Genomic DNA, 14,702 nt, shown 5'->3' with positions numbered 1-14,702 from the left:
CATGGTGAGAAAACATAGACGAAACTCAGAAAAACTAATAATACACACTGATTTTTGTGTTCAATTAAATATGTACTGTTAAAAAATCAATTTATTCCTTGGCTTTCTTTACGTCAATCATTGGGGCTGTAACTTTGAGGGGGAAAGATTGTTTCATTTTGTCAAGCTACATTTAATTGTCATTTTTCATCTTATGAAATGGAATTGATCTGAACCAAGTTTACAAAGGGATTGGCAAATCGGGAGCAACTCTGATTGATGAATTTCAAACAGCTGGATATCAAGTATTCAAGTTTTTAATTTAGGGCAGCTAAAATGAAAACTAGGACAATTTAGAATCTATCAAGTGAGCAGGAAAACTAGATGAGACGCACCAGAGGTTGCACAAAACTTAAGAAAGTATGTCACGTGGCGATGATTCGAACTGATCAACTTTAAATATTCTAGGTTGTTCATTTTTCTTGATGTAAACTTAAAATATTGGCCTTAATTGCTTAACACACTCTAAAAAGGCCCAGTTCTATCTGAATGAGTAAATGTAACAGCAGCTGACCAACAACAACCAACCAAAGGTACGTGCCTCTTGGTTGATCATAGATCACAGGCAACGTAGTTGAGTAAAACGGAAAACAACGGTGTCACTGTGATGATGTTACACCAACCTAGTTCAAAGCCCAATAGACAAGTCTTTATCAGTCCTTCTTACATGAATGGGTTACCGATTTGAGTGACTAACACACACTTTCTCTAATTTTTGTCTCGACCAAGTTCTTACTTTGAACAAACCAGAGGAAACAAAATCAGACCATAGTACAGCAAATCACAGAAACATCTTCATTTCAATGCTTCATCTTTGCTCCTATCCAAAACTACCAAAGAATCGATACATTCCCAACTTTTTGCAAAAATTTGACCTAAAAAAATGATGAAAATCAGGTTACAACAACCATGGGCGAGTTCATGAATTCTAATTGCAATAAAATAACTATAAACATTAGAACTATAGATCAATTGACTAAAACTTATGAATATTGATAGATTTCAGTTAAAATTAAGAACTTTCACAGGATACATCAAGCTGTTATGTTAGCTAACCTGCTAACTTCCTGGTCTCGCAACTATGCAAGTTGCTACCTACCCTAGTTATTTTCAATGATAATATGCCTATCTAGAATATTTTAGAAGAATTTGAATGACAAGACATAAAAATTGGCCGTTCCTCTACAATTTTGTGCGCATACTTTATCAGGGAGAAAGAGCTGAGTATCATTGATGACACAAATAACTGCTCCAGAAAAAAATAAGAAAAAAAACATGGGCAAGCAGACATTGCATGAGTTTTCTTGGGCATTACAATGACCTTTGACCACATTCATCAAATGATGAATAATATCACTTAAATGAATTCTTCATTCATGGTTGAAATAGGCACAGATAGGCTAAGTGACACATCAAAACGATCGTGACAGCCTTCTGTTGCTCAACCCAAAAATGGGCAAATTTCAGCCATGCTCACTTTAGAAAAGTTTTATGACATACATAAAATAAAGCTTGGTGGAGAGCTTTCATATGTTTAGTAAAAGTCTTTATAGTTCACTAGAAGCAACCATATTCCGATTAATCAGCCAAATCCTACTGAAAATGACAGGCTAATATGGTATCAAGAGAAAACTACTTTGAGTAAATCCTTGAGACAGCAAAAAAGAGGAGAATTTGAAGACAAAATATACATCATGGAATGTATATCCTTTCATCCGTTCAGGATAAAAATTCAATAACCCACTATCAGCTATCGTTATAAAAGTCCCCGGGAGGAAGGGGAGGGGGAGACGAAGGATTGTCAGACAAGAGACACCTGCTTAAGAATTAACTAGAAATTAAGAAGAAGCAAAATTGGGAAACAATAAACTATTTAATGTTATTGTAAATCGAAAAATGATTGCAGAAATAATCAAATGCCATAAGTGGTGTTATGCAAGATTTCTTTGCCTCAGGGCCATGACTTCTAATACTTTCAGAAACAAAATACGGGGTCACAAGAGAAAAGAATCGACCTAAATTGAAGGAGTAATGAAGATTTCCAACGATTAAAGGGTTCCTGACACGTTTCACTCAAAATAAGAAGCAAAATCAGAGGCGGAAATGAAGGATTTTACTAGTTTATTCCAAGAATTAGCCTGTGGGAAGACCTTAACCCAAATATGAAAAATTGGCATGTTGACGTGGCGAGAGGGTCAATTTTCGAAATATAGTGTTAGTAGAATTAGATAGTTTGAAAATAAGGGTTACAATGAGTTGAATTGGATCGAGAAATTAATTAAAGGGCAAATTTAAGTAAAAATGCAAATGTAAAATATGGCGACAAGAAGACAAGGAGACAGGCGAACTAAACGTCTTCGATTCGGACAACTGGAGAGGAGGATCACTAAAAATTTGTACTTACTCGATTCCTGGAATATTCCTCTATCGCACGAAATGCCGAATCTGTTAATTTCACAAAAATTAAAGACTTATTTTCATTAAAATGTCCCTGTGATAACCCATACTGTACACCTGCAACAAGCGCCGCCATTTCTACCTTCATATTGCACGTAACGAACCAGCTGACGTTGAGTTATCAAGCGAGTGCCTTAACAGAAATGTTGTTATAACGTAAAACACAGAATAAATTCAAGAATACTTGAGAAATGTCTTTCAATACTATAAAAAAGTAAAATATGATAAATTTTGATTTTTTTAAACTTCTGCAATGTCTAGAAATCGCATTTTCTAATTTTTTTATGACTTACGTAGTAGAAAATGTTCGGCGCACTTGTTTACAGAGTGCAGCACTTGTCTGAAGATTTATCAATTTTTTTGACAAGCTGCGAGACGAATTATTATGACGATACATTTGTGACGATTAAAAAAATTGTGAACGTGTATGTATCGAGTGGTTGTGGTTCAGTAATTTTCATCAATTTCACTTCCGGCTTTACAATGGCACCCCAACCCAGCGAAGTTGACGAGCTGTTCTCAATTCGAAATGATTTCTTCATTGGAAATTATCAGCAGTGTATCAATGAAGCAACTAAATTGCAGGTGATAAGGCTTATCTTAAATAATCTGTATTGGTTTGTTATTGGTGTATTAACTATGCATTTTCAACGTTAGTCAACAGACCGATACCGATTATTTTTAACATCTTCATTGTCTCTCTGTACTTTTTCCCAAGCACTTGATGGAGGCTGCTGTAATTTCAAAATATTTTTCATCATCGGAATGATATCTTATGAAGGGAAGAGGTTATGTTCAAAGGCATTTTTTTATGGATCTGTAATATCTTTTTGAATTAATGTTAATGAAGCGGACGTCTCTATTGCAGCTTGAAAATAGTCTGATATTATCTGATAAAATTCCCAGCCCACTTCGAAAACTTCTAAGTAACTTTCACAATCATGCCAGCGCAGCATTAATTCAAAGAATCGCAAACTCTGAGACTCTTGACGAATTCTGTTACTGGTACTACTTGTAAGCTTATCTTAGGCTCAAAGCCAAAAAAAAAACTAGAAAAATTGTTTGACGAGGAACTACGATTTTCACAGGTCAAATGCTCTTCTTCCTCTTGCAAGTGTTGGATGAAATACTGGACTTCTTTCTCGTTTGTTAGTAGACCCTGTTGTGTAAACTTCAGGTGCAGTTTTCTTTGATTGCTATGAGTAATATGTGCACTTGTGTTTATTTGGGAACAGCAATTCTTCATATGTTTGGTAAAGCCGGCTGTTCTGATCCTCACTGTGCAATTACTGATCTATCCTTGCTTGGAGAAGGGCTAAAAAGGCACTGTCACTGTCGCACTAGGAAGACACTACATGCAGAATCAGACAATTTAACTCAGCCTTGCCCTTCCAACTCTTCAAAGTTTAGAAGAACAAAATTTTCCGTCATGATGGGGTGTCTGAAAGTGTCCAACAAAGAAACCAAAATTCTAGATTATACTCGGGGGGGGAAAAAAATAATTTTTCTAATTTTTATTTTCATTTGTTACAGCCCTCTAAACCTGAGCTTCAAGTTGAAAGAGATGTATTTTTGTATAGATCCTACATAGCTCAAAAGAAGTACAGAATTGTTTTAGATGAGATAAACAACAATTCTTCTCCAGAACTTCAACCACTTAGGTTGTTAGCAGAATATTTTGCTCAACCCAAATCAAGGTAAGATAATGAACGCTTGTTTTTTAACAAGGTGGAGAAATGGTGCTGGGTCCACACCATTTTGTGGGGAAAACAAAGCCAAGAAGTTATAAAATTTGTTCTGTTCTCCCTTCTTTTGATACCTATTGTCTAGCATAATCCAGCAGAACTCGAAAGAAACATTGCCCAAGGAACAATACTACCTTTTAAATATCAGAAAATCTTTACGATGAAACTCACAGCATAAATGGCCCTTCTGCCTCTCTAAATGACAAATATTTGGTTGGCAAATCTTTTAATCAAACAATGGTTGCCTGGGACTGGTTCTTCAGTATTTATGGAGGGGGGACGGGACTAAAGCGCAAAATTATCCCTTGTAGGATACTTGACGTAGTAAAAAAAAAAAAAAAAAAAAAAAAAAAAAAAAAAAACCAAGGAACTGCAACTTTTTATGAAGTCTGTTTTGTTATCATCAGCATTAGTGATGCAATGCAATTAGAATGCATCATTTGATTTTTTTGGTGTTCTTTTCAATGTAAATCATCATAGAAATCTGAAGAGCTTACAAGAAATGAAAGATTTTTCGAACAGAGATTTTGCTAGAAATGTTACAGTCAGACAAAATAACTGTTTCCATCTTAGTCTTGATGAAAGCGTATTACAGTTAGAAATTCAGTTCATTCAAGTATAAAATGAGGGAGCTAATTACCGCACAAGTTTTCATGTAAATAAAAAGTTTTAAAAAAAAATTTTTTCCCACCCACTTGCGACGACTTTTTCTATTGGCAGAAGCGTTTCGAGCAAAGTGCGGCTCTTCTTTGGTGCGATTCTGCCAATGGAAAAAGTCGTTGCAAATGAGTGAAGAAAATTGTTTTTTAAAACTTTTTATTCAGTTCATTCTGTTTAATGTGTTTTACGTTACTTTTTGCTTGGAACAGGTCACCCTGGGATGAAAAACTTAAAGGAACTGCAAATGTGAATCATACATCCATTGTTGTTGCTGCCACAATATTTTCCAATGAAGGTCAATATGAAGAAGCTCTTCGACTTCTCAGTCTTGAAGATAACATAGAAAAGTCAGTCACTGTTATTATTTTAGCTTAACTTCATTTTTATAGCCTCAATTCATAGAAAAAACAGCTCTGTCATGCAATCTACATGGGTCCCTTGCCACTTTGAAGAAGGCCTTCTAGTTTTAATGCAGACCAACTGGCCTCAATCGGCCAGTAATCTTGCTGGGAGAGCTGGATACCTTCATAGTTGGTGGGGTGTGGAAGTTAGGGGTATGGTCCGTCCTCGCTGATGTGCTGCTTAATACGGAGTATGGCTCAATCCCTTTCTATGCTTTGTGCTTGCGGTTTTGGCCTTTGTCTCTGATTGTGGTGATTTGATTGGTACTCAGCATGCAGATAGAGAAGTTTTGCATTTAGCTGATCTCTCTTGGCTGATGACAACTTAACATAAAATTTACTAAACAAAATATTGTAGAACACTCGCAAAAAAAGTAGTGAAATAGAAAATAATCAAAGTGCCTCTGTCGTATTTTCTTGTAAAAAATATGACAAAGTAAAAAGTATGAATTATCGCTCTTTACCTTTTTTGATTTTTTGATTTTTTTTCTTTACCTCTCTAAATTTGGGCTAATAATCTGTCTTTTTAGTTGTTTACTTATCTAAATTTAGTTCATATAAACCTTTTCTAGTATGGCGATTAATGTGCAGCTATACCTGAAGATAAACAGAGTAGATGCTGCTCTTAAAGAATTGAAATTAATGCAAGAGAAGGATGAGGATGCAACACTTACACAATTGGCAACAGCATGGGTCAACATTGCAATGGTGAGATACTTTTTTTTTTTTTTTTTTTTTTTTTTTTTTTTTTTTGTATAGTCTTTTACTTAATGACTTTGAAACAAAATTTTAAAAAAATAATGGCTACTGTATCTCGGCTAAAAATGTACGAAATCACATATCCTGGAAAACTTGATTTTTCATGAGAGCGCAGTAACTGTTATTTTTCTTATCTTTGATGGTAGGAAAGTTTTCTTGAAGATAGCATGCAAGAGCTTCATCGATGCAATGCTGTGTTAGATCACTCTGTGAGCATTGGTTTGTCCTACACTGCTGTGCTTAGGTACAAGCCGTAAAAGTCACCATATTTCCTTCAATAAAAAACGAGTTTTCTCGGAAAGTTGTGAATTTTTTTTCTTCAAATTTTTCAGATAATTTTGTTTGGAATTTAATCTAAAATATCTGAAAATTCTAGGAAAAATATGTGTAACTTTCCTCAAAAATACTTGTATTAGCCTGGAAAATTTGGCAACTCTCGAATGTTCATACTGTGATCCTCCTTAGTGAGGCAGTACAGTCCATGGACGCACACAGGTTGCGGCAGTAGATATGTGTGAAAGAGACCATTTTTTGTGGTAACTTCCAGGTCTTTTTGGTATAATTATTTTTGTGGTACAAGTTGACATTGCTCACAGCTTATTTACACAGCCAACTCAAAACCATCAAAAATCGAGCACATGGTTTAATAATTTCACTATCAATGTGTGTTTTCAGGGTGGTGATAAACTTCAAGATGCATACTACATATTTCAAGAAATGATCGACAAATACGGTAGCACACCTCTACTTCTTAATGGACAAGCGGTTAGCTTCATAGCGCAGGGTAAATACGAAGAGGCGGAATCTGCTCTCCAAGAAGCCATGGAAAAAGATAGCAATAACCCTGATACTCTTATCAATATGGTTGTCCTGTCTGGTCATCTGGGGAAGCCAGCTGAGGTAAGATTATATCTTAGATTTATGTCAGGGTGTCTGTAGGTTCGGCAAAACTGGTAAATTCAGAAATCGTGAGGAACTTTGACTCCTGCGGACTGATTATTGAAATTGATAGACAAAGCTACAGAAAAAGAAGACATAGGGAGTATGGAGCGATCCTATTGGTTGAAATGGGTGGTTTCTCCAGACAAAGGGAGAAAACGATAGACAAACTGTCGGGTCTCTTGTGGGTTACCGTTACTTAGTCTATTACCTACCTCCTTTGTCCATTGCAACCACCCGCTTTCACCAATAGAATCTCTCTATATCTCTTTTGTCTCCTTTGTCTATAGCTTTGTCTATCAATTTCAATAATCAGCCCGCAGGCCTGGAAAAATTCTGTTTCATTTTTCAACAAAGAATGCAACTTACACATGGCACTAAACATTTTTTCTGATAATTCCCCTAAGAATGAATGCTTATGAAGAAATGAATAACTTCGCACAGCCCTTCTTTTAAAAGATGAAAAGGTTTTTGAAAAAATGCCCTGGCTCTATTGCATCCTAACCTAGCATTGCCCTTTAGGCCATTCCTCAAAATAGAGAATTATAAAATTGATATTTTTATAGCCAATCAGTGAGTGTACGTACTGTTAAAGCAGACGAACTTTAACAGTTTGGAAAAAGTCAGTATTTTTTCTTCTACAAGTTTGGTGAAACTTTGTAGATATATGAACTTCATTAATATTTGTGTCATTTACACATAGTAGAAAGAAATGATCTGCAATGCCGGGTAAGAATGCCTATGAGCCTTCAGACATCACCAAATTTCCTGTGATAAAATTCGAATTTTCAGGGAAATCTGTGAATATTTTTCCTCCAATTTTTGAGGGAATATTTTTTACAATCAGATCTAAATTACCTGAAAATTTCAAGGGAAAATATTCACAACTCTTTGTAAAAATGAAGATTTTAGTCAAAGAAATTTGGCAACTCTTTTGTTCATGCAGCGTTCCTCCTTAGCATGAGATTTCCTTAGATAGAAACTTGAAACTTCTTGAGTGCTTACAGACGAAAGGTAACTTTGGGGAATACCCAGAATTTTAAAGGAACCCCTCTTCAAAGGGGAAAGAACCTTATGGGTTACAGTGGTGGTGGTACAAGACTTTTGTATCGCCCTGTATTTCATGATTTTTGAGGTTTACTATTTTTCGTTCCAAATTTGCTTCTGAAATTTAGAATATCTGACAACCAAGAATTCAGCTGTTCCAGCACTTAAGACAATTTTTTATTAATTTTTTTTTTTTACGAAACATTAGCAATATAAATACTTTCTCTTGACGTACATACTTGTTTGATTGTGTTAACATACCAAAGATTTTCTTTTTTATCTCTTTTTCAGGTCTCTAACAGATATTTAAGTGAACTTAAAGCATCCCATGAAAATAATCAGTTTGTCGTAGATTACATCGCCAAAGAAAATGAATTCAATAAATTATGCGAGCAGTTCAGCTCCAAGGCAGTATGAAGTGAAAAAGTTTGTGATCATTTTTTTACTGAATGCATTGTTACTCTGTCCATTTATATTTTATTCCATTTTTCTAAGATTGTTTCCTATTCTTATTAAGTTAGTTTAAATAAATATTTTTAATTTTAACCATTGTGTCACCTTTCTTAATACTCTAATGTCTCTACTTTGATTTAAGTATTTTCCTTCAGACAAGAATAAACAATAGTGGATATTTGATCTAGTTCAATTTGTGAGGAGGCACCAGGAGAATTTGGAGGAGATGAATCCTGCCAACTGGTTCTCGTGTTCTGTTAGTTCATAGGAGATTGAGGGAATAAAGAGTGATCCCTATCCAATCCGTGTAGGGAGTTGTTTCCCCTGTATCGAGCTGCGCTGCACCCCCAAAACAGATAGGCTCTATGCTCCAGGACCCAACTCACCCCGGGTCCATTACAATATTTATAGTGCGACCGAAGATCTGCAATTCAATTTAATTCCAATTCTAAATCATATTCTAAATCAATTTAATTTCAGTGTTGAACTGAGGGCAATGTATGAATGAGAGGGTGAATGAAAAGCGAAAAGAAGAATGAAAAAGAAAGTTATGAAAAAGCAAGAGCTTTGCACAATTCTTATTCTCAAAGATACTTGTATTATCTAATATCGCTTTGTTGCTTCACACCTTTGTAAAGTTAATTTAATCCATGTAGATAGATACAAGACATACAGTTCTTGTTATGCCTAGTTACATTATTTTTAAATAAAATTTGCCCAAGTACAAAAATAAAAAAAAATGAAGACAGTCGATCTTTCATTGCACTCTTAAAGTGCATATAAACTTATTTGGGATTTATGCTAAAAAGAAGTGTGTTCGCAGGATTTGCATGCAACATACAAAAATACGTCAATTCGGCGTAGAATCTACTTCCAGTGCTCAGAGTATGATGATAAATTTCTGAAAAGAAAAAAATTACAGATGACAAGATGCAGAAATTAATGTTTTTATTTGAACAACAAAGACTGTATAACAATAAAAAATTCTAGCAAAAACATGAGGTACAAGAAAAGAGGCAATCAATAAAAAATTTGACTTCACATTCTTGATAGGTGAATTATAAAATGAAATAATACTTAGTGAATGAGCCAACTTCCAAAAGAAATTACAAATATACCATATGTCTCAAAGAATCCTGTTACCAATATTACAAAGCAATGTTTCGTGCAACCTTCAGATGATTAATTCTCTTGACCTAAAAATCCAAAATTGACATTTTTTTTGGTTCAGAATGTAAACATTCAAATCAAAATGTATGATTTATACTTAATTTAAAATGTTTGAGGCACAAAATGACAAACCTGCGGTAAAATAATCCATTCCACACAACTGGGTACCTATGTAAGTATGTCTAATCTTGTGACTTAGGAATTGGAGCAAAGGTGGGCAAATTTTGAGGCAGCTTCTAAAAGTAATTATTCTTATAGTACTATTGTAGTTGTAATGTAGTACCATTACAATGAAAATTGCTTGTCTGTATCAATCTATACTAAATAAGTAAATGATCATCGTTTCGATGAATCCATCACGTAACTTTGATCACCTGCAGCCTGATTATTAATTCTTTGTTGACACGACAAGACGAGGCAGCCATATCTTAAGCGTGCAATATTTCCCATTTCAATATCTTCTTGTGCCGCTCTAAACTTTCAATAATCGGTCTGTCGTTGAACTTAGAAATAGTTTAAAGTGACTTAGGATGAGTTGTGGAAAAAGTTACCTTCAACTACTTCTCAGATAATTTTTTCCTTTCCTTCATCAATGTGAAAAAAAGGACAAGCCATTCCTACTCACATTTTACTATGAGGCAAATTATCTCTTTTTTCTCTGTGCTAGCATTTTTTCGGTCCTCCCCTTTTCTCTTGCTAAAAACTATTCTTTCCCTGCAGCAGATACATCCAGCTATTTGGTGCAGTGCAGCATGGTTACTCAATCAAAAGTCATTTCACTTGAGAATCAAATTGAAAGACAAAGTGATAATGTAAAATCAAGGATTATCGTTCACTGATTTCCATGCTCTCTACTGTTAACTGATTAACAATACTACTGAAAGCATTTGCCACTGGTGAATTGGGCAAAGTTGATACCACACTCTGTCCAGTAACACCGACTCTTGGATCAATTGGGATGGCTCCTAGAAATGGTACAGATGCGTACTCAGCTAATGATTTTCCACCTCCAGATGAAAATATGTTGGAACAAGTCTGAAAATGGAAATAATTAAAAATAAATGACCGTCCATAAACAGATAAGGGAGAAAAAGGCAAGTTTTATAAAATGAGAGGTATGAGAATTTGAAAATTTTAACACAATACATGTTGTACCAGGTCTGTAAGCCCTGCACACATGACATCTGTAAGAGACATGATGAGTTTCGGATAAACAGATCACATAAAAAACGGTAGTAAAAATAAAAAAAAATCCAAATGTCTGAAGGTAGAGATTTTTGTGAACTACACCAAAAACAATGAAACGCTATAATAGCAGCATAGGTAGGCGTTTAAGAATGTGTTTGAAGATCCTTGAATGATGGTTTGACTGTCCCTGCAGTCATGTGTGCATTCCCGGGATTTAAAGTTAACTGAACGGGCAATTAAGTCCGTACTAAAGGATTACCAGACACTTTTTTAGCAATTTATTTTTTTCGGTAAACCGTTCCTTGGAATTCCTTCCCCAGATCCCTTTTATTGCTGCAGTAGATAGGTGCTCACTCCATGCTAGCCTCCAATTTTTGCATTATTCATTCACTAGCAAACCATTTCAATACTTCAGAATTTTCTTACAAAAAACCGGAAAAATTAGGTATAAGTAGACAGGCGGTTTTCACTCATTTTCAATTTTGCTTAACAAATGTAAATGCCAAGGATGAGACATATATAAATCCTAAAACTTTATACCAGAGTAACACTAGTTTAAAACTGAGTCTGCATGATGAAAATGCGATCAGATGATTTTTGACAGATCGGAATCATGCCGCAAAATCTTCATTATCCTAACATAGGGACGCAAAGGGCTCAGCCAGAAAGAAATTGATACTTCAAAAATAAATAGCTGTAAAAGGCTGAAAAATAAATATGAAAACAAACTTGCTAACTTTCCTAAATCCTCCCATAAGTAAAATATGAAGAAAATCGTAGGGAGGACACTTTCCTGCGAACTCCTTTTTGGCTTCAAACAAATCAGTTTTTATAAAGTTGAGATCCACTGCATCAAAAAATGTTAAAGGAATAACACAACCTAGAAGGGCAAGGATTGGTATTAACTACAGATAATGATCCTTTTTGTGTGATCCAACTAAAATTAGAACATTTTTTTTTATTTTATTAAATTATTTCTTTATTTTTTACCCTTGCTGATGTAGTTCTCAAGTCTTCGTTACATTATTATCCTCAATGAGACAGCTGATTCCTTCTATATAGTACTAATAAAAAAAAGAGGGAGTAAATACACATTACTTACAGAACAGTGAGGACAAACAAAGCCACTCATATTCTCCACTATGCCTAGGATTGGAATGCTAGTTTTCCTGCAGAAAGTAAGCTCTTTGCGAACATCTTCGATTGCGACTGCTTGAGGAGTTGTGACTAGGATAGCACCATCGCAAGGCAGTTGCCTGGCAACAAAAAATTATCCATAAGAGTAATTAATAAAATAATTAAAAAATTTAGTTGATGTTTTGAAGTGAAAAATTAACAAAATGAGAATGATCGGTTTTGAGAACTTTATCGATAAAAAAGGAAGTTACTTACTCACATTTTTGTAGACTCTTATTTAAAAGAAAAATAGAATTAGTATATTTTGACTATTTTAAGCGTAAATTCATCACCAAGACAACAAATAATGGTGAAAATTTCGCATCTCAAACCATAAAGATACAAAATAATTATTGGTACTCAATTAACAAATAAGAGACCTTAGGAAGTACTCCTGATTGTAATTGCTGGCGGTCAGAGGTACTTGCAGGTTCAGAGGGGAATAAGGAAGGAATGGGTTTGCCACTAAATTTCCAAGTCGACAGTTGATTAAGCTTCTGTTATCTATCAGCTTATCCTTGATGAGACTGTAGTGATGCGTACTCAGTTGCAGTGTTTCAAAATCTTGGCTCCAATTAAGTATATCACCTATTAATTTACCGTAACTATCCTATAACCTAACACAAGGTTTTCTTTGTAATACGGGCCTGTAAAACAAGTTGTCTCTTCTGGCACTAGTTTTTTTTGTAAATATTGTTTGTTATAAACTTGTATTTTATGAAATAAAATTCATTTATTCATATTTTTCAATACGGGACTGAACCAACATCATAGTTTGGCATTTTTGTAGAAAAAAAATCACCAAAGTTGTAAAGAAAAAACGTTTTGTAGTTTTTCATGTGGAAAATAAAGTATGATGACAGGAAATGTGCAATGCTGCTAATCAAGATACGCGTTTCTGCAAATTCATTGAAGCCATGTTTCCAGCAGGTCTAGGTGATTCATTCATTTCAAATGTATGGGGCAGGTTTTGCATAGGTAACATGGTGTCAGATTCGGATTTGGATGGTTTCAGCCAGGATCATTCTAAGTACATCAGATGTTGCCAAGTTTCCTCTTGTCTGTTGTTATTTCAACAGAAAACCAAGCCACATCCTAAATTGTAATTATATGAGTGTGTTCTTAATAACTGATGGAAAACTTAAAAAGAGTTTCAAGGTATTGTGCCATTTAGTTTTCTGTTAAAAAAATAAAGGTTACTGAATTGAAGGATTTCAAAATATCAAGAGATTGGAATTGAAAGAGGAATGGTTTTATCAATCAAGAAAAAGTATCCATTCCTTCCGAGAAAAGAAGGAAAAAAATAAAAATTTACCGAACATTCTCCATGACAGTAATGTGTTCATCCGATGTTCCAGGAGGGGTATCAATGATTAGGTAATCAATATCTTGCCAATAAACATCTGTTAAGAACTGCTTGATCATTCCTGTCTTCTTTGGTCCTCGCCAGATAATGCTATCATTCTTGCTTTTCAGTAAAAAACCGATTGACATGACAGCAAGTCGTTGATCTTGATCAGTATAAACAGGGACCCAGCCTTCAGGGCATTGGTGAACCTCCTGATCTTCCAGATTTAGGAGATGCGGGACGGATGGACCACACAAGTCCACATCCAGGAGACCAACCTATTAAAGAAAAAAAAGGGAATTCTGAGAAGGGAGAGGTAACATAATAAGAAAAACAACGTTCCCTCTAATTAATTCTTTTATTTATTCAAATTTCTTTGGATAAATAAAATTCTGAGAGAAGAAAATAATAATATTTAAAGAGATGAAAAGAAGGTTTGAAAAAATCCAGCTCTTGTCTCCCTTGCTTAAAATTGAGAATTCGAGTGCACGAGTTTTTGAGGTGTTAAAAAGGGAGTAGGTATGACTGATTCTATCCCACTGATCAGCTTTATAGCAAACTGACACAGCTATTCTATTGAAATTCATTATTTAGATTGAGGGATACAGAAGCTGCATTTTTCAAAAGGTGAACCTAATTCATCATTCCTGTTAGACGACAGCAACAGAGTCACTGGCAAACAGAAAGTGAACAACTGCAAACTTATCTGGCACGAAGTCTAGGGAGATTTAAAATCGTGTAGATTCACATTATAAATGAGACTGATCATCATACTGTTGATGTCAAATCTTTTATGCGCTACAATTGACTACAACAGACTCTTGGTTAAACTATACCACTCATTACATTCCGAGAATGACAATGGCTTATCTTTTGTAGAAAACTTTGAGGCAGGAAGGTAATTTACCATCAGGTTTACTAGAGTCTCTCCCTTTATTTTGTTTGGATAAATATGTAGATGCATACGAAACCTTGAATCCTTTATCTTTGAGAGCTAGCGCGAGCTGTGTGCTGACAGTAGATTTTCCGACTCCTCCTTTACCAGAGAGAACTAGAATGATATGTTTCACACCGTCCAGCATTTTAAAGTAGCAATTCGTGAAAATGAATTTTGAGGTAAAACTTAATTAAGTAATAGTGCTAATGCTGTGATTGCAGTCAATTAGCTTAGCATGCGATAACAAGAATAGGTAAAGATAACCAAAGATGACACAGTATGTAAACAAATGAATAACCTCCAAACAAAGATTACGCAAAATGTACTATGTTGTATGACCGAAGTAATAATCTTTGGATCCTCTCCCCCCCTCCATATCATAG

General features: G+C 34.8%; 3 protein-coding genes across 3 annotated transcripts in view; 1 reads left to right on the top strand and 2 right to left on the bottom strand.

Annotated features, from left to right (window-relative positions):
- Su(Tpl) (Suppressor of Triplolethal) overlaps nt 1-2,602 on the bottom strand; it is a 71,491-nt gene extending 68,889 nt beyond the window's left edge. The window contains exon 1 of the mRNA XM_019049694.2: nt 2,444-2,602. Within this exon, the coding sequence (XP_018905239.2) occupies nt 2,444-2,584 (141 nt within the window). The 5' untranslated portion in view covers nt 2,585-2,602. The remainder of the gene's footprint in view (nt 1-2,443) is intronic.
- A 243-nt stretch (nt 2,603-2,845) lies between these two features.
- epsilonCOP (coatomer subunit epsilon) lies at nt 2,846-8,593 on the top strand. Its single transcript, XM_019049703.2, has 6 exons — nt 2,846-3,081; nt 4,030-4,193; nt 5,111-5,248; nt 5,875-6,010; nt 6,737-6,961; nt 8,339-8,593. The coding sequence occupies exons 1-6, from the start codon at nt 2,980-2,982 to the stop codon at nt 8,462-8,464; spliced, it is 891 nt and encodes a 296-aa protein (XP_018905248.2). The 5' UTR covers nt 2,846-2,979; the 3' UTR covers nt 8,465-8,593.
- Nucleotides 8,594-9,431: 838 nt separating this feature from the next.
- Nubp2 (NUBP iron-sulfur cluster assembly factor 2) lies at nt 9,432-14,597 on the bottom strand. The gene is made up of 4 exons (XM_019051557.2): nt 14,354-14,597; nt 13,350-13,660; nt 11,961-12,114; nt 9,432-10,705 (listed from the first exon to the last, which is right to left on the bottom strand). The coding sequence occupies exons 1-4, from the start codon at nt 14,462-14,464 to the stop codon at nt 10,496-10,498; spliced, it is 786 nt and encodes a 261-aa protein (XP_018907102.1). The 5' UTR covers nt 14,465-14,597; the 3' UTR covers nt 9,432-10,495.
- Between the last annotated feature and the right edge of the window lie 105 nt (nt 14,598-14,702).

Source organism: Bemisia tabaci, chromosome 4, assembly GCF_918797505.1.
Source record: "Bemisia tabaci chromosome 4, PGI_BMITA_v3".
In the NCBI taxonomy this organism is placed as follows: domain Eukaryota; kingdom Metazoa; phylum Arthropoda; class Insecta; order Hemiptera; family Aleyrodidae; genus Bemisia; species Bemisia tabaci.
Note: the sequence above shows the minus strand (reverse complement) of the source record. Positions and strands in the feature narration are given on the sequence as shown.

Coding starts and splice junctions, on each gene's coding strand:
- epsilonCOP (XM_019049703.2), top strand. CDS start 2,980: ATGGCACCCCAACCCAGCGAAGTTGACGAGCTGTTCTCAATTCGAAAT. Junction 4,194..5,110: donor TTTGCTCAACCCAAATCAAG/GTAAGATAATGA, acceptor TGCTTGGAACAG/GTCACCCTGGGATGAAAAAC. Junction 5,249..5,874: donor CTTGAAGATAACATAGAAAA/GTCAGTCACTGT, acceptor AACCTTTTCTAG/TATGGCGATTAATGTGCAGC.
- Nubp2 (XM_019051557.2), bottom strand. CDS start 14,464: ATGCTGGACGGTGTGAAACATATCATTCTAGTTCTCTCTGGTAAAGGA. Junction 12,115..13,349: donor ACTGTCATGGAGAATGTTCG/GTAAATTTTTAT, acceptor TTTTGTTGCCAG/GCAACTGCCTTGCGATGGTG. Junction 10,706..11,960: donor TTGTTTGTCCTCACTGTTCT/GTAAGTAATGTG, acceptor TTCCATTTTCAG/ACTTGTTCCAACATATTTTC.